The sequence below is a fragment of the Nicotiana tabacum genome, chromosome 6 (assembly GCF_000715075.1).
Source record: "Nicotiana tabacum cultivar K326 chromosome 6, ASM71507v2, whole genome shotgun sequence".
Lineage (NCBI taxonomy): Eukaryota > Viridiplantae > Streptophyta > Magnoliopsida > Solanales > Solanaceae > Nicotiana > Nicotiana tabacum.
In genome coordinates, this window is record NC_134085.1 from 159,276,604 (window position 1) to 159,300,895 (window position 24,292).

The 24,292-nt window shown below is 36.6% G+C and overlaps 4 protein-coding genes across 7 annotated transcripts; 3 read left to right on the forward strand and 1 right to left on the reverse strand.

The window, feature by feature from the left end:
* The first annotated feature begins 2,201 nt into the window (after window positions 1-2,201).
* On the forward strand, window positions 2,202-13,886 carry LOC107768944 (potassium channel SKOR). Of its 4 annotated transcripts, none has more exons than XM_075255701.1 (13): window positions 2,202-2,590; window positions 3,472-3,696; window positions 3,772-3,835; window positions 4,724-5,063; window positions 6,205-6,500; window positions 6,657-6,737; window positions 7,559-7,657; window positions 8,463-8,687; window positions 8,894-9,082; window positions 11,335-11,410; window positions 11,529-11,823; window positions 12,452-12,570; window positions 13,298-13,886. In XM_075255701.1, the coding sequence occupies exons 1-13, from the start codon at window positions 2,343-2,345 to the stop codon at window positions 13,543-13,545; spliced, it is 2,505 nt and encodes an 834-aa protein (XP_075111802.1). In that variant the 5' UTR covers window positions 2,202-2,342; the 3' UTR covers window positions 13,546-13,886. The 4 variants fall into 4 exon arrangements, with proteins under 4 accessions (XP_075111802.1, XP_075111804.1, XP_075111803.1 ...); XM_075255703.1 differs by having other exon boundaries at window positions 2,238-2,590; window positions 3,472-3,677; XM_075255702.1 differs by lacking the exon at window positions 2,202-2,590 and having other exon boundaries at window positions 3,302-3,677.
* A 1,249-nt stretch (window positions 13,887-15,135) lies between these two features.
* LOC107805721 (large ribosomal subunit protein uL29c-like) lies at window positions 15,136-16,855 on the forward strand. Its single transcript, XM_016629791.2, has 2 exons — window positions 15,136-15,500; window positions 16,507-16,855. Exons 1-2 carry the CDS (start codon window positions 15,180-15,182, stop codon window positions 16,678-16,680), a joined length of 495 nt encoding a protein of 164 aa, XP_016485277.1. The 5' UTR covers window positions 15,136-15,179; the 3' UTR covers window positions 16,681-16,855.
* A 787-nt stretch (window positions 16,856-17,642) lies between these two features.
* Window positions 17,643-18,916, reverse strand: LOC107805720 (uncharacterized). Its single transcript, XM_016629790.2, has one exon. It carries the CDS (start codon window positions 18,800-18,802, stop codon window positions 17,753-17,755), a length of 1,050 nt encoding a protein of 349 aa, XP_016485276.1. The 5' UTR covers window positions 18,803-18,916; the 3' UTR covers window positions 17,643-17,752.
* A 1,156-nt stretch (window positions 18,917-20,072) lies between these two features.
* On the forward strand, window positions 20,073-24,001 carry LOC107805719 (uncharacterized). Its single transcript, XM_016629789.2, has 4 exons — window positions 20,073-20,344; window positions 20,478-20,560; window positions 23,489-23,544; window positions 23,641-24,001. Exons 1-4 carry the CDS (start codon window positions 20,173-20,175, stop codon window positions 23,717-23,719), a joined length of 390 nt encoding a protein of 129 aa, XP_016485275.1. The 5' UTR covers window positions 20,073-20,172; the 3' UTR covers window positions 23,720-24,001.
* The last annotated feature ends 291 nt before the right edge of the window (window positions 24,002-24,292 follow it).

The window sequence follows — 24,292 nt, forward strand, 5'->3', positions numbered from 1 at the left end:
CTACCTGTCATCGTGAAGAGTCGTATCAATAGACAACGGTATATAACCAACAAAGTGATATAGGGGGAGACATTTACCAGATGAAACTCTCGGCCCAAAACATTTCACGAAAGCGGGCCAATCTCGGGTCACCGCTGCATGGGGCAACAGATAGGCTACCCAATCCCTTATACCTGCAATAGGGTGGGGTGGAGACCCCATAGCTGCAAACGAGAAACAAACAAATACTATAATGAATGAAGAAGAAAAGAAAGAGTAAAACAAGTGGTGACACTTACGATTCTCGTTCCACCGCTTCGGGAACCTAGCGGGGTCAGACACAATATGTTCGGTTTTGACAAAGAAGTACTTATGCCAAAATTTGCGACTTGCTCGGTCGTCGGTCCCAACCACCAGCCCTTTTGTCCCACGGTGCCTCAAATGCACCATAGTGCCCCTATGAAAGCTGGGTGAGAACAAGTGCAGAAGGTGGTGAACGGTAACCTCGCACCCTGCCAACTCCGCATACTTTGTCAATAACAGAAGAATTTAAAGCGTGTATGGGGAAAGTTGCACCGGGTAAACCTGATAGAATCGATAGAACTCTTCTGCTAACAGGAGAAGGGGGAAGGAATGACCGATTACGAAGGGGTACTCATAAAAGCACAATACCCAGGCCTATGGACTTCCACAAGTCCCTTCCCGCTGGAACCATATCAACATGAACGGGGATGCTATATTTTGTACGGAGAGCATTGATATGAACTTGTTCCGTTTCAGATAGCACGGGGATAGGAGTAGGAGGAAGATCCTTGAGAAAGTCGCTTCGAGACACGGGGTGTCTCGGCTGCAACTCCTCCACCGTGGGAAAGTTGTCCCCCTCTTCCACTGTCATGTCCTCACCGCTTGAGGGGAGCGCCACAGACAACGGGGTGGCGTCAGAAACCCCTCATGAGATCGATGTGTTCTAGGCATCTCTTCGACGGAAAATGTGTTAAAATAATAGAGAAAGCTATGAACGAAGAATGGGAGAAGAGGAAGCAGAAAAATCATTGGAGCAAACACGGGAGGGATGAGAAAGGACAACCAGAAATGAAATGGCCAAGAGTTTTTGAAAAAACAAACCCTCCACCTATTTATAGGATTGGGCAGCACCAGAATCGAAGCGGAAGGCTGCAGAGTGGCACCAAAATCGAAACGACAAGCCCTCAATCCCTCTCTCAAAAACACGCATAATGATGACGCACGTGGAGATGACGTCATTTCCCGATAAGATACACTATCCGGTGTCTTGTTGAGCACACTAATCTCTCATTGTTGGCCAAGCCATAACGCTTCGTAAAACCAAATTTCTCCACAAGAGTGGGTGGTGTCCGCTTATCAAGGACACACCAAGTTGCAACCTCGACAAGCGGAGGGACTAACTGTATGGGTCCAAATTTGGACGACCACGACCATTGACGAAATACGACAAACAACGAGATCTTCGTAGCTCGACGTTCTATGGAGGACGACAGACAAGCAAACAGAGACTGCATGACTTTTACAATAGTGTAGGCCCAATAGGGGGCACTAGGAATATATTTCGAATATTCCCTATGATATGTCTTTTAGGGTTCAGAAGAAGTTTGTCCCTTATATATAGCGGGAAAACAACCTTGTAAGAGGGGCTTTTGGCTTTTTTAGCTAAGAACATTGACTGTAATACTTTTCTAGATAAAAGATTGGCATCCTTAATGTTCGATCACTCATCTTCGCAAGATCAAGAAATATTATCCATTGTGTTCATCTTTTATACCTTTGGTTCTAAAATTTATTATACTTATCTAAGATTTACCCCTTCATTTTCTTTAATTAATTTATTTAAAAAAGTTCCAATATATTTTGAGTCAAACAGAAACCTTCTTAATTAATTTGCCAATAGTATGCTTGGCTAATGTCGAAAGAAGTGTGATATGCTAAAGAAAACTCGTATCCACGCAAAGAAATAGAAGTGAAGTTTGCTAGTCTTAAACTTCGCACTGAAATAATGGAGATCAATCAATAAAGTAGCAGCATAAATTCTGTGTTTATTATTCTTGCACAGTCTCCAAATTCTCTCTTTATTTATATTTATTCTCGAGTTAACATAAAGAGATATATTCCTAGTTCAAGTTTCAATTCTATTCTCTAAGCACCTTATCATGTCCAAAGGTATCCTGCTCCAGCAACTTTAATTTGGACTCTATAAGACAAGAACTCTTGCTTCTGTTTTTGGCAGAATTAAGATATGACTCCCATGATTACAATACATTAAACAAAAATTAGTTTATTTTGATCGGATAATATTATTTGTAAATAAAGCAGTGATAGAGAAGTACAAGATGGATAGAGGAAAAGGAAGAGGTGAAGATTCAGAAGATGAGGAATTTAAGGTTGAGGATCTTCAAGAAAGTTCCAACTCCAAGAAATTAGCCTCTAATTGGAAGAATCGCTTCAAGCTTTTGAGGAACTATTCTAGTCTTGACACTAATAATGTTAGTGTTAGAAATGGAGATCAAGGGAGAGACAGTACAAGCAGGGGAGGACGTAGAGATCACTGCTATGGCTTTGTTATTCATCCTGATAATTGGTCAGTCACTGTTTTAAAAAATATTTTTTTCAAAAGTGTTTTCCAAAAAAATTATATGGTGACATAGTTTGTGTGGCTAATTAATTTAAAAAAAATTGACCAAACCCTTAAAAAATAATTCTAAGTGTATTTTTTTTTTTCAAAGTTCTTTTCAAAAAAGTATTATTGGGAATAAACTAATTTTTTGTACTTCTCAAAAACTATATCTGCTTCTACTCAAAATTATTTTTTCTTTCTAAAAGTTTGGCCAAATATCTTAAATTTGAAAAAAAAAATATTTTTTGCCAAAGAGAAGCTTGACCAAACATGTGATTTACACCGATAATAGAAAAAATTTATACTCTTAGGGGTCATTTTGTTCAGTTGCGAGATAGACAAGATATCCTATGGGTTTGGTTATTTCATAGAATTAGCTATTTCACCTTCTAAATGTGATAGCTAATTATAAAATCTATATCAATATTAATTATATCCATAATTAAATATAGGATAAATACAATCTCTAATTTTATCCTGATATTAGTATCCTTATCCGGTGACCAAAGGAACCTCAATATAGTAGTTCAGCATGTGATAATAGCCTAGTTATTATTTTTATCTTTTATCTAATTGTGTGAATAATTTTTAATAACTAGCGCACAAAACTTAAATTAAAATCCAAAAGTCCGTTTGCCAACGGTTTATAATAAGCAATGGCCAAATTGGTATTTTGACATTTATAAAAGGAATCATTTTCTTTCTCAACTTCCGTAATCACCTGAATTCTAAATCTGAACCCTCAATAATTTTGAATATGATCCGAAATTATACCTTGTCCGTGGCGCCAACATAACAATTACTGACTACCAGAACGGCCAAATAAAGAGAATTTTTGAATGCAGGTGGTACCTGTTGTGGACTCAATTCATTCTGATATGGGCGATTTACTCCTCCTTCTTCACTCCCCTGGAGTTTGGGTTTTTCAGAGGACTCCCCGAAAATCTGTTCCTTCTGGACATTGCCGGCCAAATTGCTTTCCTCATCGACATCGTCGTTCTCTTTTTTGTTGCGTATCGAGACGCTCATTCTTACTGCATGGTCTACGACCGTAAACTCATTGCCCTTCGGTCTGTCCCCTTTTTAATTTACGCAATTCCTATTATGATTGCCCTAAAGTTTTCAGTAATATGTTATATGTATAGGTACTTGAAATCTCGTTTCCTGGTGGACTTGCTAGGTTGCTTCCCATGGGATGCTATATACAAGGTATGTTTAACCATGAGGAATCTCAGAATAGGACCTGAATAGAGCGGAACTTTTTTGAGGATTCATACAGCCGATCCCAACTAATTCAGGATTGAGGCATACTTGATAGGTTGATTTATATTATGGCTGGGTTGTTCAAGTTTTTGCAATTTAAGATCAATGTGCTGCTCTAGTGAAAAGACAAGGTTATATATATAGCTATGTGCTTCCTAACTATCGTGATTCAATAGAGATATATCCTTATTTGTGATACTCCACCTTGAAAACGCCAAGTCATTATTGTTGTTGCCTTTTTGAAATGGAATAAACTTATAGCCTTGTTTCTTTCTGTTTCCAAGACAAATGAAGTGATGACTGACTAGTTTCAGTTTAAAACAATTTTCTTCCTTTGTATTGCCTTTGTATTATAATTTACCATTTAGGAAACTGAGAATTTAATTGTGGTGGCTAGAACATTCCTTACAGGACTGGTCGTAGTGGTAGTTTGGAGTTTGAGGACTGTGTATCGACTAAATGTATGCAACTCTCCAATCATTTAGGAACTTGTGTGTTAGTCTTCTTGTTCTCATCTTTTTCTCCTTTTGACAAAGTGTTATAATCCTCTCGACATTGGCCTCTGATAGTCAACTTCCAGCCTTTGTACCATGATTATCAACAAGAATCTAGTTGGTTATTATGACTTTGAAGGTTTTTTAAGAAACAAAATAAAAAAGGTTTTGCCAACCATGGTGGATGGGCACGACTTTGCAGCTTGACATTTATGCTATTGGTATGTATAAGTTGTAGAGTGTTATGCACTCTATTTGGTCAGTTTCCAATGCTGATAATGGCAAAGAAATTGGCATAAATGGCTATAAAATGAACTACTAAGCTGTTTTCTGTGATCAGGCTTGTGGAAGAAAGGAGCCAGTTAGATACCTCTTATGGATTAGGCTAAGCCGAGCCCTTAGAGTGACAGAGTTTTTTGAAAAGCTGGAGAAAGACATCCGTCTAAATTATCTGTTTACAAGGATTGTGAAGTTATTAGTTGTCGAAGTATACTGCACTCACACCGCTGCTTGTATTTTTTACTATCTGGCTACTACATTGCCTCCATGGGAGGAAGGTTACACGTGGATAGGAAGCCTGAAGATGGGTGACTATAGTTATGCACATTTCCGAGGCATTGATCTTTGGACTCGCTATATCACATCTTTGTACTTTGCCATTGTCACCATGGCAACTGTTGGTAAGCTATTTCTTTTTACTGCAAAGTTCAAACTATATTAGCTTATTGATTTTATCATTCTGGTTCCATCTATTCATTTATACAAATGTCTAAAACAACATTCATGTGTTACTCCCTTCTTTACTTCGGATCTTCGTACAAATCTTTTAGATTTTTCTTAAACACAAGTGTGTCTTTTTAATTTTTATCACTTCTTTGCTTATTGTTTCCCACTAGGAAAACCAGAAATAAGAATTAGCAAAGGTAGCGTGGGAATAATGCAGTAAAATTTGGTGACTTTCAGTTTATTAGGAATTACAGTTGAGATTAGTGATTTTTGGTTTAAATGATTGTAGTAATTTCTGTTAGCTAAGGGTATTAGTTACTTGATACAGAGGCTATAAATCACATGAAGCCATGCTTCAATAATTCTCTTCAGAATCAAATTCACATTTAGTTGGAGACATAGAAAATTTTGATGCAACAGGAAATAGTTGTACTTCAATTGCTAAGAACTTTGAATTATTAGCTCCTCCATAACCTACAAAATTAAATATATGAAAGTTACAATTTTGAGTGATACTACAAGGATTTTAACTCTTTGAATATTCTGGCACTCGGCTCATCACCTTTGTATGATGTCCTATCATATTTAGCTGATCTCTCGGCGCTTCTGTTATATACAGCTCCAAGGTGGTAGTAGTGCTATTAGTTGAGAGACTTTGGAGTAGAAAGAGAGTGGATTCTAGAATTTCTAACATCGCACTGTTCCTACCATGTCCTAATGCTAGAAACATCTCAGCAAAGGCAAGCCAAATTACTCTTCTGCAATAAAAATTATGTCTGCGAGATGTATACTGGAAGATATAATGGAAGTCCTCTTGTCCGAGCTGAAAATACAAGAAATCATTAGAAAGTAATCTCAGATAATTATAAGTAGAAAAGTATTATGAATTTGTGATGAACTGAAAAAGTCTCCTTTCGTTAAACATTTTATATCAAAAGCTAAAGCATACATTTCTGGGAAGTTATCTGGTTGTGGTGTTATTGCCGTATATGTAAGTGATTCTACTTTATTCTTAGAGCAGCACGGATTTGGAAAGGTTACTTTTCTCAAAATCAGTATCTGGTATAATGCATTTATTCTTCTCTTATGCTGCAGGTTATGGAGAAATTCATGCAGTCAATACCAAGGAAATGATATTTGTAATGATTTATGTCTCTTTTGACATGATTCTTGGTGCCTACCTACTTGGTAATATGGCAGCATTAATTGTAAAAGGATCCAAAACTGAAAAGTTCAGGGATAAAATGGCAGATATTATAAAGTATATGAACAGAAACAGGCTGGGGAAACGCATAAGCAAAGAGATCAAAGATCATGTCAGATTACAGTATGAGAGCCGATATAATGAGTCTTCTGTTCTTCAGGATATTCCTGCTTCAATTCGAGCTAAGGTATTGCAAGAAGAAATTTATCTCTTTAGTCTTTACAATCTCCTGTTCTTTGCTCCCTATGACCAAAAAAAAAGGAAAGATCAGGGAAAGGAACAGTAATAAGTATAAATATGAATGTTTGGTGTTGTATGCCACAGTAACGGGTTCCTCTTGCAGATTTCGCAAAAGTTGTATGAGCCCTACATCAGAGGAGTCCCACTTTTCAGAGGTTGCTCGCATGAATTTATCAAACAGATTGTACGTTCACTTAACCACAAGGAAACGGGCTTATAATATTTGCTTTCTTTATCTCTTTACAAAAGTGTGTCACTGGTTCACTTATTCTTGCATCTTTGAGGAATAAATGCAGAAACAAATGCTACTTTCTTTCTGCTTATTTCCCATTAAACAGCTTATTCTAATGTGAAGCAATCTTGTCTTTCCAAATGCATAAGATTGATCCTATATCCCAAGAACTCTTCAATCTACTGATGCATTCATCATCATCCCCCCCCCCCCCACAAATAACGGTTGTCTATGCCAACTCATGCACACCTCGACTATTCCACCGGATTACTGATGCATTCTCCTTATATCAAGTCGTTTCCTGTTTTTTTCCAATAAAAGAATTCATCTTATATCACTGACAAAAAGAAATATCTTATATCAAGTACATTTCATCATGATCGTAGAATAGTTATTTCCTTTAACATTGAAACAAAGATACAATAATCTTAGCTAGGTGACTAAAAATAAAATGGCGCCTATTTCAGAACTCATTGTACATCTTTAAGGAAGCTATGCTATCCTAAGAGCATTGATTTCTATTTGTAGCTATCGTGTGCTTGTTTCAAGATTTGACACTTGTCTGCTGCTTCCTTCCTTTAAATATTACCGTATTCAAGAATTTTGTGCTTATTTAACAAATGACTACTCCAATTCTTATGATTCATGTTGACGCCAATAAGGATGTCCTGTTGTTTGCTATTATCCTACATCTGAAGCTGATATGCAGTAGTAGCAACAATGCGAAGTCTGTAGTAGTGAAGGGTGCCTCACCAATTCTTCTCTTTTTGTAGGCAATCAAAGTACATGAAGAATTTTTCCTTCCAGGGGAAGTGATTATGGAACAGGGTAGCATGGCAGATCAACTGTATTTTGTCTGTCATGGTAAAGTGGTATGGTTTCCATCTTTTGAATTCCATTGTTATACTAAACGATATCCTAAGGGAAGATTGTTAAACCTAGGCAGAGAAATAAAATGGAAGCAGCAGTAGCTGTAGCAATTAGCTTTAATTTAGAAGCAGATACATTTTATTTACATGGATAGGCACAATGGCAACAGAAGTAAAGTCCAACAAAGACAAAAATAAAGGAGAATACAAGAATAAGGAAAAGGGAGAACAAAGAAATGGACAGCCGAAGAATTTTGGCATGGAAGTTCCTGTTCCCTCCTCCCCTACACCCTGAATATCGTCATCTGCAGTAATGTTGAGAAAGTTCGTCTCAAGTTAAGAAGTAGGCCCTTTTTGTGTGTGTGTGTCTTTGATACTCGAGGAAGGTTGTGTACTTCATTTTTGGCATTTCAAAATATAGAATATTTACAAGTTGGAAAATTCGAGGCAAAGAAATTCGAAGAAAGGTAGACATGGAGATAGACAAAGAAGGTTGGCGTAGTCTCCTAGGATATAATGAAATCACATCCGTTTTGCATTTTTGTTCACACTCATCTTTATAGGTGAATATATATATATATAGAGGGAATATATTCGAGGTGTTTCCAGAGAGAATTTCTTCCAGAATTGATATGTAAATGAAAAGTAATTTTCAAAACAATGTAATTAGTAAGTTATACTCGAGGTGTTTCTACAAAGGGTTGTCAAAGAACTGAACAGGATCTCAACTGTAGACTGTTTGTTACAGCTTTTCCTTGTCCAAAAAAAAAATTGTAAATTGTTTGTTCATAATTTGTATTGTCTACAGGAAGAAGTTAGAAAACCAGAAGAAAATGAAACTGAAGAATCTCTCCTGGATCTTCACACTTACAACTCTGTTGGTGAAATTTCTGTTCTTTGTAACATCCCAGTCCCTTATACAGTTCAAGTTTATGAGTTATCTAGACTGCTACGAATTGATAAACAAGCTCTGGTGGAGATTCTGGGGATATACTTCTCTGACGGGCGTGTAATCATCAATAATCTACTTGAGGTTCAATTTCTTTTCATTTTTTATCTCTTATTGTCTTCCAAATTTCTGTTGATTTCTTTCAAATGCTATTTTAAACATTAAGCAACTAACTGGACCCAGGGGTTTGGAAAAGGTGGTAGTTTTTAAAAAAATGTCGGGTGATTCTAAAATTTTCGAAAATACAGAAAGTGTTGTTTTTCATCTTATGTGCATGTGGAATTTCTCAGGGAAGAGAGTCAAGCCTTCGAAGCAAGATATTGGATTCAGACATAACACTGAATATTGCGAAACATGAATCTGAGCTCACGATGAGGTTGAACTGTGCAGCTCACGATGGAGATTTGTATCGTCTAAGTCGTATAATTGGTGCAGGAGCAGACCCCAGCCGAACTGATTATGATGGAAGATCACCCCTGGTATCTATTTCTAGCTTTTGTAAAGTGTGTGGAGAAAGATATATCTTTGCTTGGACTTATTATATCTTTGCTTGGACTTTCCTATAATAATTTATAGTTGTTTCTGTCATAACAAGCTACCAAATAGCAATGTCAAGGTTACTTATAGAAAAGGTATATCAAGGTTATACTCCATCATTCATTTTATTGCTGCTTTAATTAGGCAGTTCTTAGACTTCTTGCTTCAAAGAGGCGAGTAAAGTTTCTGTTTTCAATTGAGGCTATTGGATACGAGAAGAAGTAGATGTATCCCCCCCCCCCTTTTTTTTTTCTTCCTTTGTGGTTCATTTCATCATATTCATCTGCCAACTTATGATTGTTCACTTGTTCTATAGGTTATAAATTTGCTCTCAATTTCTGTTTGCAGTAACATTCTTCTAGTAGAAACACAGTCACACTCTTCCAGTAGAAAACAGACTAACCCAATTGTGTCTGTAGGGGTTCGATTCTTACTAGTCTTTCACTGGTCTTATATAGCTTTCATTGATTTTAGAGTTTTGAAAGCTAATATAAGTATATTACCTTGATTTCATTTAAGCTTTTCGAGAACAACAATTTCATAATATGTTACACAGAGTTGAGGACTCGTGTCTTAATATCTCATTTATTGCGTACCACCATAATAAGCAACAACAATTGCATCTCAATGCCAAACTAATTCTGGTCGGCTATATGCATCTTAATGTGCATTGTGATCCTTTTGGACCCCTTCAAATAAGCCTTAATAAGCAAGATTTCACATTCAGCTGAATATATACAAGACTGACATGGTAATGATATGTGGCAAATGTAAATTATAGTTATATTCTGCAAAAATATGTTAGTCTAAAGATGGATGATAAGTACACTATTTTTGCTATTTCTAAGGTATTATAAGAAGAAATGTCAGACCTTTGTTTTTCACAAAACCCCGAAATTTTTTAGGTACAATCATGGTTATCCTAGATGCTTGATTTACATATTAATGAGTTATCATTTAGTAAAGCAACATACAAATTAATTGGCGAAAATCATTCTGGGCATGGGGAGAAGCAGAGCAAAGACTTCAGTATTTTTTCTAACACGAATACTTCCATTCCCACCTGGCAATGCTACACAAGAAAGTAAAGACAATAAACTTGAGAATACATTATGGACTACTTATTTTGCTTGGTGGTCCAAGTATATGGAATCACAACAATAACAATGTGGTACTTAACATTAGAATCTAGGGTCATATATTTTTGATGACCTTTCTATGACCAGAAATTAAAATTGGAAAGGCCTTGTCCATTTGGGACATCCTAAAGAGAATGGGGCTTCTGAGTGGGATAGATGGAGCCATGGAGGAATTCCTGCTACTCACAGTAGTTGATCTTAACCAATTACTATAAATTTCAACATACACTTTACTTGAAAACTAGTTCAGAATTGGTCAATAAGCTGGTTTATCCACTCAAGTTCATTCTGCAAAGTCTAGTGGGAAATTATCACCCTTTGTTAACTGTTAAGTATCTCTGTCATTGTGTAACTTAATATAAATAGATAATATTTCTGATAAGGTAACCACTATAGTTGATTGGTATTGTGAAAGAATCTGCGCATTCAATCCAAAACCTTAAGCAATGGAGTAGGGCAGGAGCATCCAATCCAAAACCTTGAGCAATGGATGGAGTAGCGCAGGATCTTTATAAACCCTTTTCTTAACCCTCACACTATCTGTATGACAAATATAACACAACTTGTACTTTATATGTACTGTGTCAAGCGCGATATAGATGTACATTTTCATTACTACTAAGGAAATAGTTGATAACTTGACGTGCAGGGGCGGAGCTAGACTGTCGGGAGCAGGTTCGGCCGTACCCAGTAACTTTAGTTCGAACCTTGTATTTGTCTTAAAAAATCCATTGAATATGTATATAAATTATTAATTTAGAACCCAGTAACTTAAAACAATTAGAATCCCGAACCCATAAGCTTGAAATCCTAGCTCCGCCTTTGTTGACGCGGTAATTGTATAATGTAGAACAGCCCCAAAATAAGGCTGAATCTAAGTGCTTCTCAACTGTTGCTTATAATAAATCCACACAAAGTTTGGTACCTTTGTTGATACCTTTTCCTCTGCTTATCTAAAGTTGCTGATAAGGTTTCGTTCTTTTGTCAAAAAGTTAGTATGAGTACCATTTTTAGAGAATTCTGATGAAATCTTACATGTATGGTGAAAAACACAGCATCTAGCTGCATCCAAGGGACATGGAGATATTACCGTTTTCCTTATCCAAAGAGGAGTGGAGATTAATGCTAGAGGTAACCTCTTTTTTGTGTTTCATGTTTACCTGGTCCATCTCTAGAACTCTTCAATTTATTTTAATTGATGTTTAATTCTCTCCCCAGAAGAAATTCTCATAAAAAACTTCTCATACAGATAAGTTTGGCTCCACTGCATTGCTTGAAGCGGTTAAGAATGGCCATGATCATGTGGCTTCTTTGCTTATGGAAGCAGGGGCACTACTAGGTATAGATAATGATGGGACTTGCCTTTGTGAGGCAGTCTCGAAAAGAGATCTAGATTATTTGAGAAGACTGTTGGACAGCGGCATCAATCCTAATTCCAAAAATTATGACTTTCGAACACCACTTCACCTAGCTGCATCAGAAGGGCTGTTTCCAATTTCAGTGTTACTGTTAGAAGCTGGGGCTAGTGTCTTTGCAGTGGACAGGTACTTCTAGGAATTTAATTCACTTATGTAGTATGAGAAAAGATGCAGGTTTATTCTCTTCTCTTAGTCTTGCGTGCACTCAAATGTGATCAAGTTTAATGAGTATGAGCACTGTGCTATTGTAAGCGCATGTGTCCTTTAAAATGCATAAATATTCATGTAATTATAGCTTTTTCATGGCCACCAGGTGCGGAGCTACATTGCATGAAGGAGTTCAATTGAATCCCTTGTCAGAAAATTTATACTGTACAAACAAGATTAAAAAAATAAATTTTTTATGTATAAATTGGTTCAGAGATTAGTTTAGGTCACAGGTTTGAGTCCTAGGTGTCTCATTCTTATACTTTTTGAATCACCTTGTTAGAGTTCCTGCTCTGCCATTTATGGCCATCTGACAAGGAGACTTACAATTGAAAGGTTTTAACAAGGAGTTCTGTGAAAAACGCTGCTCTATTTTGTAAATTACCTCTCAACAATTGCATGAATTACTTTTAGCCTTTTAATTTGCTTTTCTTCATCGTATCATGACTTTCAAAGACATTTTCTTTAGATATGATGTCTATTACCTTGACTAGTATACTATAGTATAACCTGCCTCTTGAAAACTCAAAATTGTATGTATTTGCAGGTGGGGAAGAACTCCACTTGATGAAGCTCGAGTAGGTGGAAACAAGAATCTTATTAAGCTACTGGAAGATGCACAGGGTAGTCAACTGTCAGAATTTTCTACGAGCTTTGGAAAACAAGGTAACGTTAAATCTGAAATGTTCTCTCTATAATAAATGATTCCGACCAAGGAGAGGGATGAATTAGGTCGATATAGACTTTGTGGCAAAACGAAGTCCTTTTCAATAGAAGTTTTCTAAAGAACTTCCCCACCAATGAACAATGGAGCACCATTGAGAAACACATCTACTAGATCAAACCATTTTAAACATAAGAGTATCAGATTAGTTCCTAACATAGCAGACTAAAGGTATGATAAAATGTGTATAGATCACTAAAACAGAACAGCGGAATTAGAGAATTCGAGTACCAGCTACCAGAATTAAGTTAGTTTCTTTGAAATGGATATTAGATTCCTCGAGTTGTGTTTTGCAATAAGAAAATTTCAATGAGGTACAAGAATATATCGATCAGTTTTGATTGGCAACTCGAAACTAATAACAAGCCTTCAGATAATGGGTTGTATATCATTTAGAAAATCATATTAAATAGCTTTCCTATATTTAAACCCAAGTTGCTGCTAGCTCCAAGTTTGACAAACAATAGCCTTTTTCGCTATTTAGGTGCAAAAACAAAGAGCATTGGACGGAAAACATTAATCCACTATTTGAATGTCTCCTTGATAAGGAATTCTAGCTTGTATGATCTGTTCTCTGACATTATGTGTTAAATGTGGGTACAAGTGTTTAATTACTCTTCTTCTCTCTCAATAATAACCTGAGCTAACCAATATTTCTTGGCATGATAGATGAAGGGCAGCGGGTTAGATGCAGAGTGTTCGCTTCAGACCCCAGGAGTCTCAAAGACGAGAGAAGAAAAGTAGTTCTATGGGTACCACAAAGCATTGATGAGCTCATTAACACAGCTAAGGCGCAGTTGAGAGTTTCATCAGCAAATTGTGTAGTCTCAGAAGATGGAGCCAAGATCCTGGACACAGACATGATATCTGATGGTCAAAAACTGTTTTTAGTTAGGGAAAGCACACTAAGTCTCTAAGATATTACGCAACAGTCAACATATATGTTGTAATTTCCTGGTGGGCTCTTAGAGGAAGAGAAGAAACTAACATAGTAATAATATGTAATAACTGAATAGATTATGCAATATTGAAACGTAATGCTGGAGCTTTCCGGTATCGCCAAGACTATAAGCTTCATGCTTGTGGTTAATTAAGCAACAGTCAACATCTCATGTATATATTTGCTGATTAATGGTGGTTAAACTCGAACTTGGGATCTCTACACTATTATATTAAATTGTGTGACCACCCCAATTAAGAGTTTAAACGGTCAAGAATGAACACTTATATTGTATACAAAATTTATTTAGTGTTTTCACAGGTAATGTCTTGTTTAATACTATCAATCAGAAGTGAATTAGCATATAAGCAGTGGATATACGTGGACCCATAGTTTCGAATTCGGATTTTACATAGAGAAAAGTATTTTTGGTGAGAATCAATTTGTGTTTGGCTAATTAATTTGAAAAACACTTCTGAGCAGCAATTAGTGTTTGACCAAGCTGTAAAAAAATGCTTCTAAGTGTATTTTTCTCAAAAGTGTTTTTCAAAATAATGCTTCTAGAGAGAAACTACTTTTTCTGCTTTTCCAAAACTATTTTTGCTTCTGCTCAAAAATATTTTTTTTCTTCTAAAAGCTTAGCCAAACATTTCAACTTTGAAAAAAAAAACACTTTTCTTTTTTTGGAAAAAAAAACATTTATTTTTTGGAAAAGAAAAAGTACTTTTAGCCTTGGAGAAGCTTGGCCAAACATGCTGTTAGAAATATACGACAAATGAAGAGGTGAATTCACTGCCGTAAAATAATAATCCATCCATGATTTAATAACGTGACTGAGAAGAAAAATGGTAGAAATGACACCAGGTATCCAATCTAAAGGCTGCTATTTAGGAATTAGCCAGTGTGTCTTAAATTTCAGTTTCAGGACAAAAATGTTTTGAGTTGCCTTGAAGTTAAGATTTTTAGTTTGGAAAAATACATAAGTTGGCACCTAAACTATACACCAAATCCTTATTATACACTTTCTGACGACATATATCATATTACACACGCAACCACCATCGGCCCCACGTCTCCGTCGACGGTACCAGGTTCTATGTTCCTGGCTCATTACATTTTGTCTTAGATATACTTTGTTTCAATTTGTTTCAGTGTTTGTAGTGTGTTCTATACTAGTACTGTGCTGTAGCCGTGGTTTATTTGCTTAGATCCTTTGTATTTGCTCTCAGCCATATTAGCACTGTCTAGGGTATTTAATTCAAATATCTTGCTGCTGATCCTGTGTCTTTAATTTATAATTAGTTAAATTGTTGTCGTCTTATTCCATATTTGTTTATTCACCGTATTAGTGTGCCTGTAGTTGCAACTTATGTACCAAAATAAGTATTGGCTAATATTTAAATAGTATTCCTGAAAATGGCTATATATGCATTTATCCCATAAAAATGGCATTTCGGGTCAAAGTTGGACAACCCAGGCCCGAAAGTTGGCCCAAATGCAAATGAAACCATTCTCCTTGGGCCTTTGCTGCTCGAGTTAAAAAAAGAAAAGAAAATAAAACACAGCCATCAACACGTTATCCACCAGTAGGAAAGAAGAAGATCAGAAAGGATGATGAGCCTCTCCATTGCCTCTCCTTCAAGTGTCACTTTTACTTCCAAGATAAACCTATCGAAATCTTCATTTAATGGCATTCGAATTGCTCAAGTCTGTCCGGTTAATCATGCTCGAACCGCGAACTCTATGTCTTCTTCGTCAATGGTGGTGAAGATGGCGAAGAGGGAAGAGGAATTGAAGGAAATAAGAACCAAAACTACTGAGGAGCTTCAGGAAGAGATTGTTGACCTTAAAGGAGAGCTCTTCATGCTTCGTCTTCAACGATCTGCTCGTAATGAGTTTAAGTCTAGCGAGTTCCTTCGAATGCGCAAACGAGTACTCTTCTCTCTCTCTTTTCTGAATTTACCCCTTTTTTTAATTTATTAATTTGTATGTCACATTATTCGCATTAGTTAATACTGGTATATGTTTGAGTGAAACTTGGAGCAAAATTTTGGATAAAACAGTGCTAGAATTTTGGTAACTGTGTATTGAAGCGAGAATCCTTATGATGTTTGAAGAGTTTCATCTACATGGTAAAGTCATGCTTAACTAATATCCAGTCGGAGCAATTTGACCAGCTTTATAGGTCTCGCTGCTGTTTGAAAAGGTTTTCCTAAATCTCATGTCAACTGTCTTGTATTTTCTTCCTAATTTGGAGTTTAATGTGCGTCAATTATTCAATCCTTGTGTTCACAAGAGTATTGGTCCCAGCATAACACTCCTGAAGTCCTGAGTGAAATAAGGAACTGAAGTCAGCGATTTCTTTGCCTGCGCTATTGCACAACATCGCAGTCATTTCCAGAATTCTAGCCATAATTAGTAGAGTGAAATCGCCTCCCTATACACTAAAGATTAACAAAGCTCCTGATTGAAGAATAACTGTGCTTTTGTTTCATATAAAATTGGGCGCTTTTTTCGTTGGACTCTAGCAGTTATGAGTGGCCTTACATTTTTTGATCCAGAACCAAAATAATGGCTGCTGAGTCTTCCATCCTTTTCCCCCTCGTTTACATTTTTATGTGTTTTTTATGTGCCTGGATTCTTTGTCGCCTTCTCTTTTTTGAGGAGGGAGGGGGTTGCGATCTGAATTCTGAAATGAATAATGATGTCATCAAGTTCTTGAACACATCTGGTAGCATTATCGATCTTAATCTTTCACTTGTCACACCCATCCATGAGCAATTCCACTTCTTTATGTTACTTTCCTTTCCTGAATTATCGGTCATGCATTTTCTATTGCCTTGGATTTTGGTAGTTACAGTTATCTTTTTCTCATGTTTAACTTCTCAATCTGATTTAATTTTGCTTCACTGATGGTCTGGCTTTCATAATATATTAGATTGCTCGGATGCTTACTGTTAAACGGGAGCGTGAGTTGGAAGAAGGAATTAACAAAAGGATATCTAGGAAGCTTGATCGGAAATGGAAGAAAAGCATTGTTCCTAGACCACCTCCTTCTTTGAAGAAATTGCAAGAGGAAGAGGCAGCTGCAGAAGCTAAGGAATCTGCTTGATTTTAAAACCTTTTAATTGGTAACTGATTCATTTTCATCTCTCTCCTCTTCTCTAATTTGGTCTTTCATTTAGGCTAGAATGTACAACTTCTGTAAGTCTTTTTTGTTCTCTCTCTTTTTTCTTGTATCAGACCATTTATTTTGAAGATGATCATTCTTAGTATGTATTTTTCAATCCTCGAGTATGGTGCCATTTTTGTTCCGCTTAAAATTGCGCCAGAATATAAATCTTTTTTTTTATTTGATGGAGTAACTAATGTCTTGATTCTTTACATGAAATTCCAGTACATGCTACCAGGCAATATAGTCAAATTTTAGATGAACAGTATAGTCACCCGTCAATAGAGTGAATAGCTTTTGCCCTTGAACAGATAGACCAACAGTATAGTCAGATCACAAGGCTAAAGCGAAGAGAACTGTTGTTATTGTTGGTGAAATAGAGTAATGAACTAGTGAACATCCTTTGCTCTCTCCCCTCCTTGTTTGGTTCTCCTTTTGGCAGCCGCGTTGGCTGAATTTACTACCATGCCCATGCTTCTCTTTAATGCCGATATCCATATACTAATCGCTGAAATGTGTAAAAGCATTTAATGCCATGCGGAACGTAATGGTGTTTGCTGGCATACAGACAACCTCTTCATGAAGAAGCATGAATTTAATGATGTCTATCCTTATTAAAATAAATCTTCAACCATTGAAACTCCAGACGCCTAAATAGGGCGTTGGGAGTTGATAGGTTAGGGCCATCTTAAAAGAGCAAGGTGGTGGACCTTTCACATTGGCACATTCCCCGAGTTCTTATTATTACACCTGATTGTGAATATTGAACAAGAAACCTCAATAATCAAGTATTCAATCATAGAATTTATCAAAATGTAAACTCTCTTGTGTTTTGCTTTTTTGAGATCATGGCTTGTGATTATGACAAGTGATATAGCATAAGAATGGAGATTCCAAGCATATAAAACACAAAGTAGTTTGGTAGTTTACCAAGATACTATATTAACCAGAAGTTGTCCCTGTCTTACATTAACTGATAGAACACATTGAAATAGAAAAGATGCAAAATCTTTTAGTTCTGTGACGAGTCACCATAAATGCTTCCCAGAATTGAAGATCCTTGATTCCCATCACTGTAGTTACCACCACCTATTATCTCCTGCATGATAGTTTGACCAACCTGCTGAGCTGCACCTTCCACAAGTCCTTGAACTGCAGCATTCATCAAATCATTGTTTGTCCCTGGAGACTGCATGTATTGGTTAGGCCTCACCTGCCCTTGAATTAGAGGAGGTTGCAACTGGTGCTGGGGGATTGAACTTGTACTTGCACTATGGAATAGCAGGTTTGGCCTTGCTTGACCTATACCCAGACTAGCCTGCATGTTCTGATTTTGCATCAGTTGTCCTGTAAGTATGGGAGTCTGCAGAGACTCGTTGCCAGTTGCAACAGTACTTGCACTGTGCATAAACTGGTTTGGCCTCATCTGTGCAGCAATAGGAGCCTGCTGGAATTGGTTATGTGAACTAGTCGCCCCAGGAAATGAATGGTGGTGCTGGAGGATGGTTTGCCCTTGAACTGACGATATAGGACCAGAAGTTGAACAATTCAAATGAACATCAAAATCGCAAGAGCTGCATCTATAAAGCCACTGCTTGACTCCAATCTTGTGGCATACATCGCAAGAGAAGCCTTTGGCATCAGCGTAAGGATTCTTGAAGGTAAGTTGTAGCTGGCATTTATGCAGTTGGTGTGTAATTTTGAGGGGCCTTGATGCACAGATCACATGGAGATCATATTCACAGTCACTGCAGTGGTAGCTGAAGCCATCTCCGCGGTGGTTGCAGGCATCACAGTTGAAAAGGCCACCAGGGTATTTGGATGTCGGGAGGAGAGCTAGAGGGTGGTCAGAATGTGAGGGGTGGTTTATCTGCTCTGGGAATTGAGTGCAGCTTAAATGGAGAGTGAAGTTGCACGGTTTGCACGTGTACATTTGGGCTAATGGTGGGAGTTTGCATCCTGAACAAGGTGTGGGATTCTGGAGTTGAGCGCATAGCTCTAATTCATGTGGATGACTGAAGTGCTTGAGGCTTCGATTTGGATCACTGTTCAACCTCCCCATTACCCTGTTGCCTCTTTTCCTCTGTTCTCTTCTCTTATCTTCTCTTTATTAGTTATCTTGTTAGTGATGCAACTTGTTATTAATGCAATGAGATGGAGGTGTTGAGGGGATGAATGAGAAGCAAAAGACAGAAGACAAGCTTGTTGACCTTTGGAAGTCAACGTCCAACACGGTTCCTTCACTGATTTAGATGTGTAGTGATGCAAACCGCATTGAATGTTTTCTTCTTTGACTAATTCTTTAGCCTGGTTTACTTTAATTTCAGTGTGCGAAGGATGGTGGGATATTCTTTAATTTCTCGGCCAAGAAGATGATCACTGAAAAAGTTTACTACTGACTTAATTTATTAAGTTAGGCGCCTTACTTTGATGCAAGCTTCATATGACCAAAAATAACCATTCCATTAAGACGTATAAAGTTAATTTTTCAAAGAAATCTGTCCATTTACAACTTTAGACATACCAAAATTTAAAACACATCTTTAGGAGATAAAGTGGTTGCTACACTTGATCAACCGCTTTACCTCTTGGTGAACCGTGTGCAACTAGTCCTTTGTTTTTTTTTTTTTCCGCGCAACCCAATCCTCTTATATATATATATATATATATATATATATATATATATATATATACACAAAAAAGTAATAAGCAGATCATACAAATTTGATTAAATAACCTCATTTAGTGTGTTCAAGTAAAGAACACAATCAAGGAACTTTAGCCAATCTTTTTATAAATATTGTTAACTCTAAGCTTCAATAGTTTGGATAGAAATTTTCTCTCAATCACAACTGGAAGATCCATATAAAAACTACATACATGTATTTGGTAATTATTTTTAGTCTGGACGTAGAAACCAAGGCGCCCGTTCATTAAAAGTGGCTCGAAGTTTAGACAACGTTTCCTATTTTAAGTAGGATCAAAGATTGTACTACGTGGAAAAATACACACAAAAAATGAAATTTTGAAATGAAAATATGGCAAGGAAAATGCAAAAAATGGACAGCAACAAATATTCTCTAAAATAAAACAGTCAGATTTCTAGCATTTTCTTTTGTTGTTAAAAAGAAATTGCCGGTGCCGCTACAAGATAGACTTTTCAATGGGAAAAAATTCCAGCTACTCAATCTATTTTTGGCGTGGTCATTAAATTCTGGCCTACTTTATTAAATAAAATTACAAATGACTCCAAAAATACTGACATAATCAAGAGGACAGTTCGGTAATTTCATAGTAAAACTGCCAAGCGTTAATGAGAATTAAGATGAGGACAAGCTTCTTCAACCTTGGCAATTAAGAAATACCAGTCAGAGTGAAACCACCAAAAAGAAGAAGAATACTTGGGAGCAGAAGCAGCAAAGATTCAGAGAAATGGCGTTGCAGTGGATGATACTGACGTACGTGGTGGCGGCAGAGGCTGCCGTAGCAATTCTCCTGACATTGCCCTCTCCTAAAGCAATCAAATCTCGTATCGTTTCATTAATTTCGCTCACCCTTCAACCTTCACTTTTCATCGTCCCCTTCGCCGGTTTTCAGCTCCTCGGTACATATACTTTATACTCTTTCTCTTTTATTTTTTCCAAGTGGATCTTATCAGTAATCTGCCTATTATCACTGGACTTAGGGTTTTGAACTTTTTCTTTTTACTTTTTTGTTTGGTGTATTTCTTTTGTTAGATATATATTGGAAAAATGAGCATCGGTTGATGTGCACGGGGGAGATCTGCACTGCTGCCGAGAGAGACCGCTACGAGAAATCCGTAATTTCTCTCCTTCTTTCTTTTTTTTCCGTAAACTTTCAAACCCTTTTTTGCTGACTTTTACAGGTTTGCGCATATATTTAACTGAAGTTGTGAATTATTACGCCTAGTAGATTGGATTTTAGCAATTAATAAACGAGCTAATTACAGTTGTGTCATTAAATTTGTAAGCAGCGTGCTACCTCATTTTTATAAAAATCCATAAAACTTGGGGATGATTACGATATTTTGAGATTTAAACATTGAGGAAATCTCAATTTATGATTTTTGCACTCTTATTTGTTGGCGAAGAAACCATAGGAGATTGCATCCAAATGTGATTGGAAATGGCATCCGGATCTCTTCACCTTATCGAAACAGTCATCACAGCATTCTTCCCCAAACAGGTGGAACACACAATCTAATACCAATATTTAATTCGGAAAAAGTACATTTTACCCAAGTGGAGGTAGTTAAAGCTAACGTAAATTGAGTAGCGCAAGAATGCATCTCTCCGAGAGAGAGAATCCACCACCAAACGGCTAAGCTCATACCGATTTTCTTCTAGTGTGAGTATGACTCTTTACATAGTCTTTTGTTTCAAGGGAACATCCTGAACTTAGAAGGAAATAGAACCAACTGTAATTTAGTTCAAATTCTATTTGCTTTGTTAGTCACCTTTTGTCCGTAATTTGAAGAACATAATTAGAGAATGTTGTTTGATGTACAAGGAAAAAATGAAATGATGGTATGGCGTATTCGAGCTTGGTTACAGCGCTTTTCCTGGTTTAGAGCAATCTTGATCAAGTTCTTAAAAATGAAGATGACAATGTATTTCTCTTTTTTGAATGAAAAATAGACCTGATCAAGACAGTTTTGCTAGGTATATTTTAGCTCTAGTAAGATTGTAGCTTTCTTCTAATGGTAACTAGTGATTAGACATCTCCTAGTTAAATGTTTTCAATCTAATGGTGGAAAATAGTTTGAAATTCCTTAAGTGAGCTGCTTTGTTTTAGAAATCACTGTCGGTATTGCATGGTTGTGCTATTTATAGACTCGTGTCTTTTCGAATTATATTTTGGTATTAGATTGTGTGATCCACTCATCCACATGTTTGGGGAATCATGCTGTGATGACTGTTTCACTTCTTTTATTTTGATGAAGCAAAGAGATTCGGATGTCATTCTTATCACTATGATTTGCAAATTGCTGTATTTTTGTTGCTTTACACTCCTTTTCGTTTTACTCCAAGGCGTACACTTCAGTTTCCTTTCATGGAATCAATAGATTATTCCTACACGGCCCAGTTTCACTTTGATCGACTTTCGTTTAATTTTTCTAGAGTTGGATAGAGAAAGATATAACTATGCTGACAATTCTTGATAACCTATGTTTCTTGGACTTGGATATGTTTAGAAATTGGTGTTTCTTTGAGGCGTCTAATTTGGCAAGCACTTTAGATTCAAAAAATAGAAAAAGTTACACATGAAGACGCCAGTGGGATTCAGTCTAATGTATATACATAAAAAAATGACCTTATGTACACATTTTAATTTTCAGTCTAGCTCCGCTCCTGCCACAAAGCATTCATCACATGTGCAGTGATATGCTGAATTAGTAAGAAGAGTGGCAATATAATAAATTAAGGTTACTGTCAAAAAAGAAAACTTTTGGCAGTTTCCATTAATTGACATCTATATAATAGGTGGTTGCATAAAAAGGAAAGCAACTTAGGAGTGTCAAAAGCAACTTAGGAGTGTCTTCTTCATGATTTTCACATGAACACACGGAACAGGAGTAATGTGTGTGCAATCAACTGATGAAAATTTTCTCTAATCGGGAAAGGGAATTCCATGGCTTTGAAGAATAGAAAACTATGCAAACTGCTGACAAATTGAACGAAATGAGGGGAGAAACCATAATTTGGTGTCCTTGTTCCTTTCCATTAATGGAAGTATTTGAACTTTTCATCAACATGTAAATGCATCTAGGCGTAATGAAACCTTAAACTTAAAGGCCGATGAAACACTTCGTTTGAAAGGATGTCTTTTACCTTTTTTACTGGTTAGTTCTTATGTTGGAATTTCTAGTGTATGAGTGTGGACCAATAAGGAAACACTTCAGAAGTTAATCAGTAGTGTTTAAACTAGTTCTTCATGATCACCGCCCTGATTGATAAGGGTTCCAATGGTGTGCTTTCCTCGTATCGCATAGGTTTGTTTTTCACATGATCTCAGGAATTCATATAGAGAAAGAATAGCTGGAAAAAAGCATTTGTCACAATGCTATATTGCACATGCTTTTTCTGAAATGCACTGCTTAGTGTTTACCTTTCACCTTTTGTTCCAGTCTTGTCTGCTTTCTTATTCTTAGGGGAAGACTCCCACACAAACATTAACTGAATGGTTATTCGAAGGATGAATTAAAATGATTGTTTCAGAGGCAGCTGCTCTTAGTTTCTTCAATTTGATAAATACATTGGGGTTGTATGGGCATCATGGTGAGACTGAATTATTTGATAACTTCTATTAGCATGAAGAGCCTACCAACTTATTACTGTTTGACTTCACTTTTTATTTCATCTATCTGGAATCCATGGATCAAATGCATTTGATCTGCTTTGGTGGATCTGAGTCCAAAGATTGAGTTAGTCCTAGCAATATAATCTACCTGATCCTACAATATATAATGTTCAGATATATGAGGAACCAGAGCCTATGGAATGTCATTTTAAGTTTTTCCTGTTGCTCTCATAGCTAGTACTCCAAAGTATCCCTTGCAACAAATAGCTTGAACATCCTGACATAACATATGAAGCATGAGTTCCACTTGTCACCTTGTGTTTATCTCCTTATGTTTGACGATACAGTAGCTGAAAGACTACCATGATTGCATCCATTGCTGTGTTCTGTCTGTATAACTTCTTCGATCTCCCCTTATTTTATGCAGATTTACAAGGCTCAAAGAAATGCTATTCTGTGTCTGGCAGCGTGCCTTCTCTACTGGTATATATACAAAATCCCTTGCGACCTTGTATTTTGATACTAATTTGGGCTTTGTATTATCCAGTTCATAAACAAAGTGTTTTTATGTGGGTATAGGTGTATCTATCGTGTCTGCAAGTACTATAAGGAGATTCAGAGCATTGAGGAGGTGGAAAAGAGACTCAAGGACGAGTAGAGTTTTCTTGGCTACCGCACTTCCACTGCTATTTGAGATCTAGTTGAAGCTGAACCGGTGCCAAGTGACCTTTTTAAGACTTCGTAATGTGATATGAATTTTGTGTTCGCTTTGTTACTGCCATCTTATGGCACGCATTTGTCGAGGTGGTTCCTTTTCAGTCGAAAAACATGAAATGTAATTGGTCGTTGCAACAAATCACCTATATACGTTCTAGTACTATCTACGTTTATCTTCTCAGGTTTCTTGTATAATTTTAATGAAATAAGCAGTGATAATGAATATCTTGTAAGTACATTTTAATTAAATGAATATAAATAACTTAGAAATCTCTCATAATATACATTTTAAATCATTTAGCTATTCAAATAACATTAATTGTAAAATGAATCTTTAAAAATATCTTTTTTTTTGGTTGTAAATTTGACACTCAAATGCACCTTTGGATCGATAGGCCAACCGAGAGTACTTCTGAATCTCTATTTGCAAAAAGTAGTTTTCAAAATGAGCAAATCTTGTAAGCTTGACCAACCCGGCACAGAGCTGCAGCAAGCATGAAGACAGAGCAACACA

Excerpts from the sequence above, each read along its gene's own strand:
- LOC107768944 (XM_075255701.1), top strand. The coding sequence starts at position 2,343 with ATGGATAGAGGAAAAGGAAGAGGTGAAGATTCAGAAGATGAGGAATTT. Across the intron at positions 3,836-4,723 it reads CATGGGATGCTATATACAAG|GCTTGTGGAAGAAAGGAGCC; the intron begins GTATGTTTAACC and ends TTCTGTGATCAG. Across the intron at positions 7,658-8,462 it reads TTGTCTGTCATGGTAAAGTG|GAAGAAGTTAGAAAACCAGA; the intron begins GTATGGTTTCCA and ends TATTGTCTACAG.
- LOC107805719 (XM_016629789.2), top strand. The coding sequence starts at position 20,173 with ATGGCGTTGCAGTGGATGATACTGACGTACGTGGTGGCGGCAGAGGCT. Across the intron at positions 20,561-23,488 it reads GAGACCGCTACGAGAAATCC|ATTTACAAGGCTCAAAGAAA; the intron begins GTAATTTCTCTC and ends TATTTTATGCAG. Across the intron at positions 23,545-23,640 it reads GCAGCGTGCCTTCTCTACTG|GTGTATCTATCGTGTCTGCA; the intron begins GTATATATACAA and ends ATGTGGGTATAG.
- LOC107805720 (XM_016629790.2), bottom strand. The coding sequence starts at position 18,802 with ATGGGGAGGTTGAACAGTGATCCAAATCGAAGCCTCAAGCACTTCAGT.
- LOC107805721 (XM_016629791.2), top strand. The coding sequence starts at position 15,180 with ATGATGAGCCTCTCCATTGCCTCTCCTTCAAGTGTCACTTTTACTTCC. Across the intron at positions 15,501-16,506 it reads TCCTTCGAATGCGCAAACGA|ATTGCTCGGATGCTTACTGT; the intron begins GTACTCTTCTCT and ends ATAATATATTAG.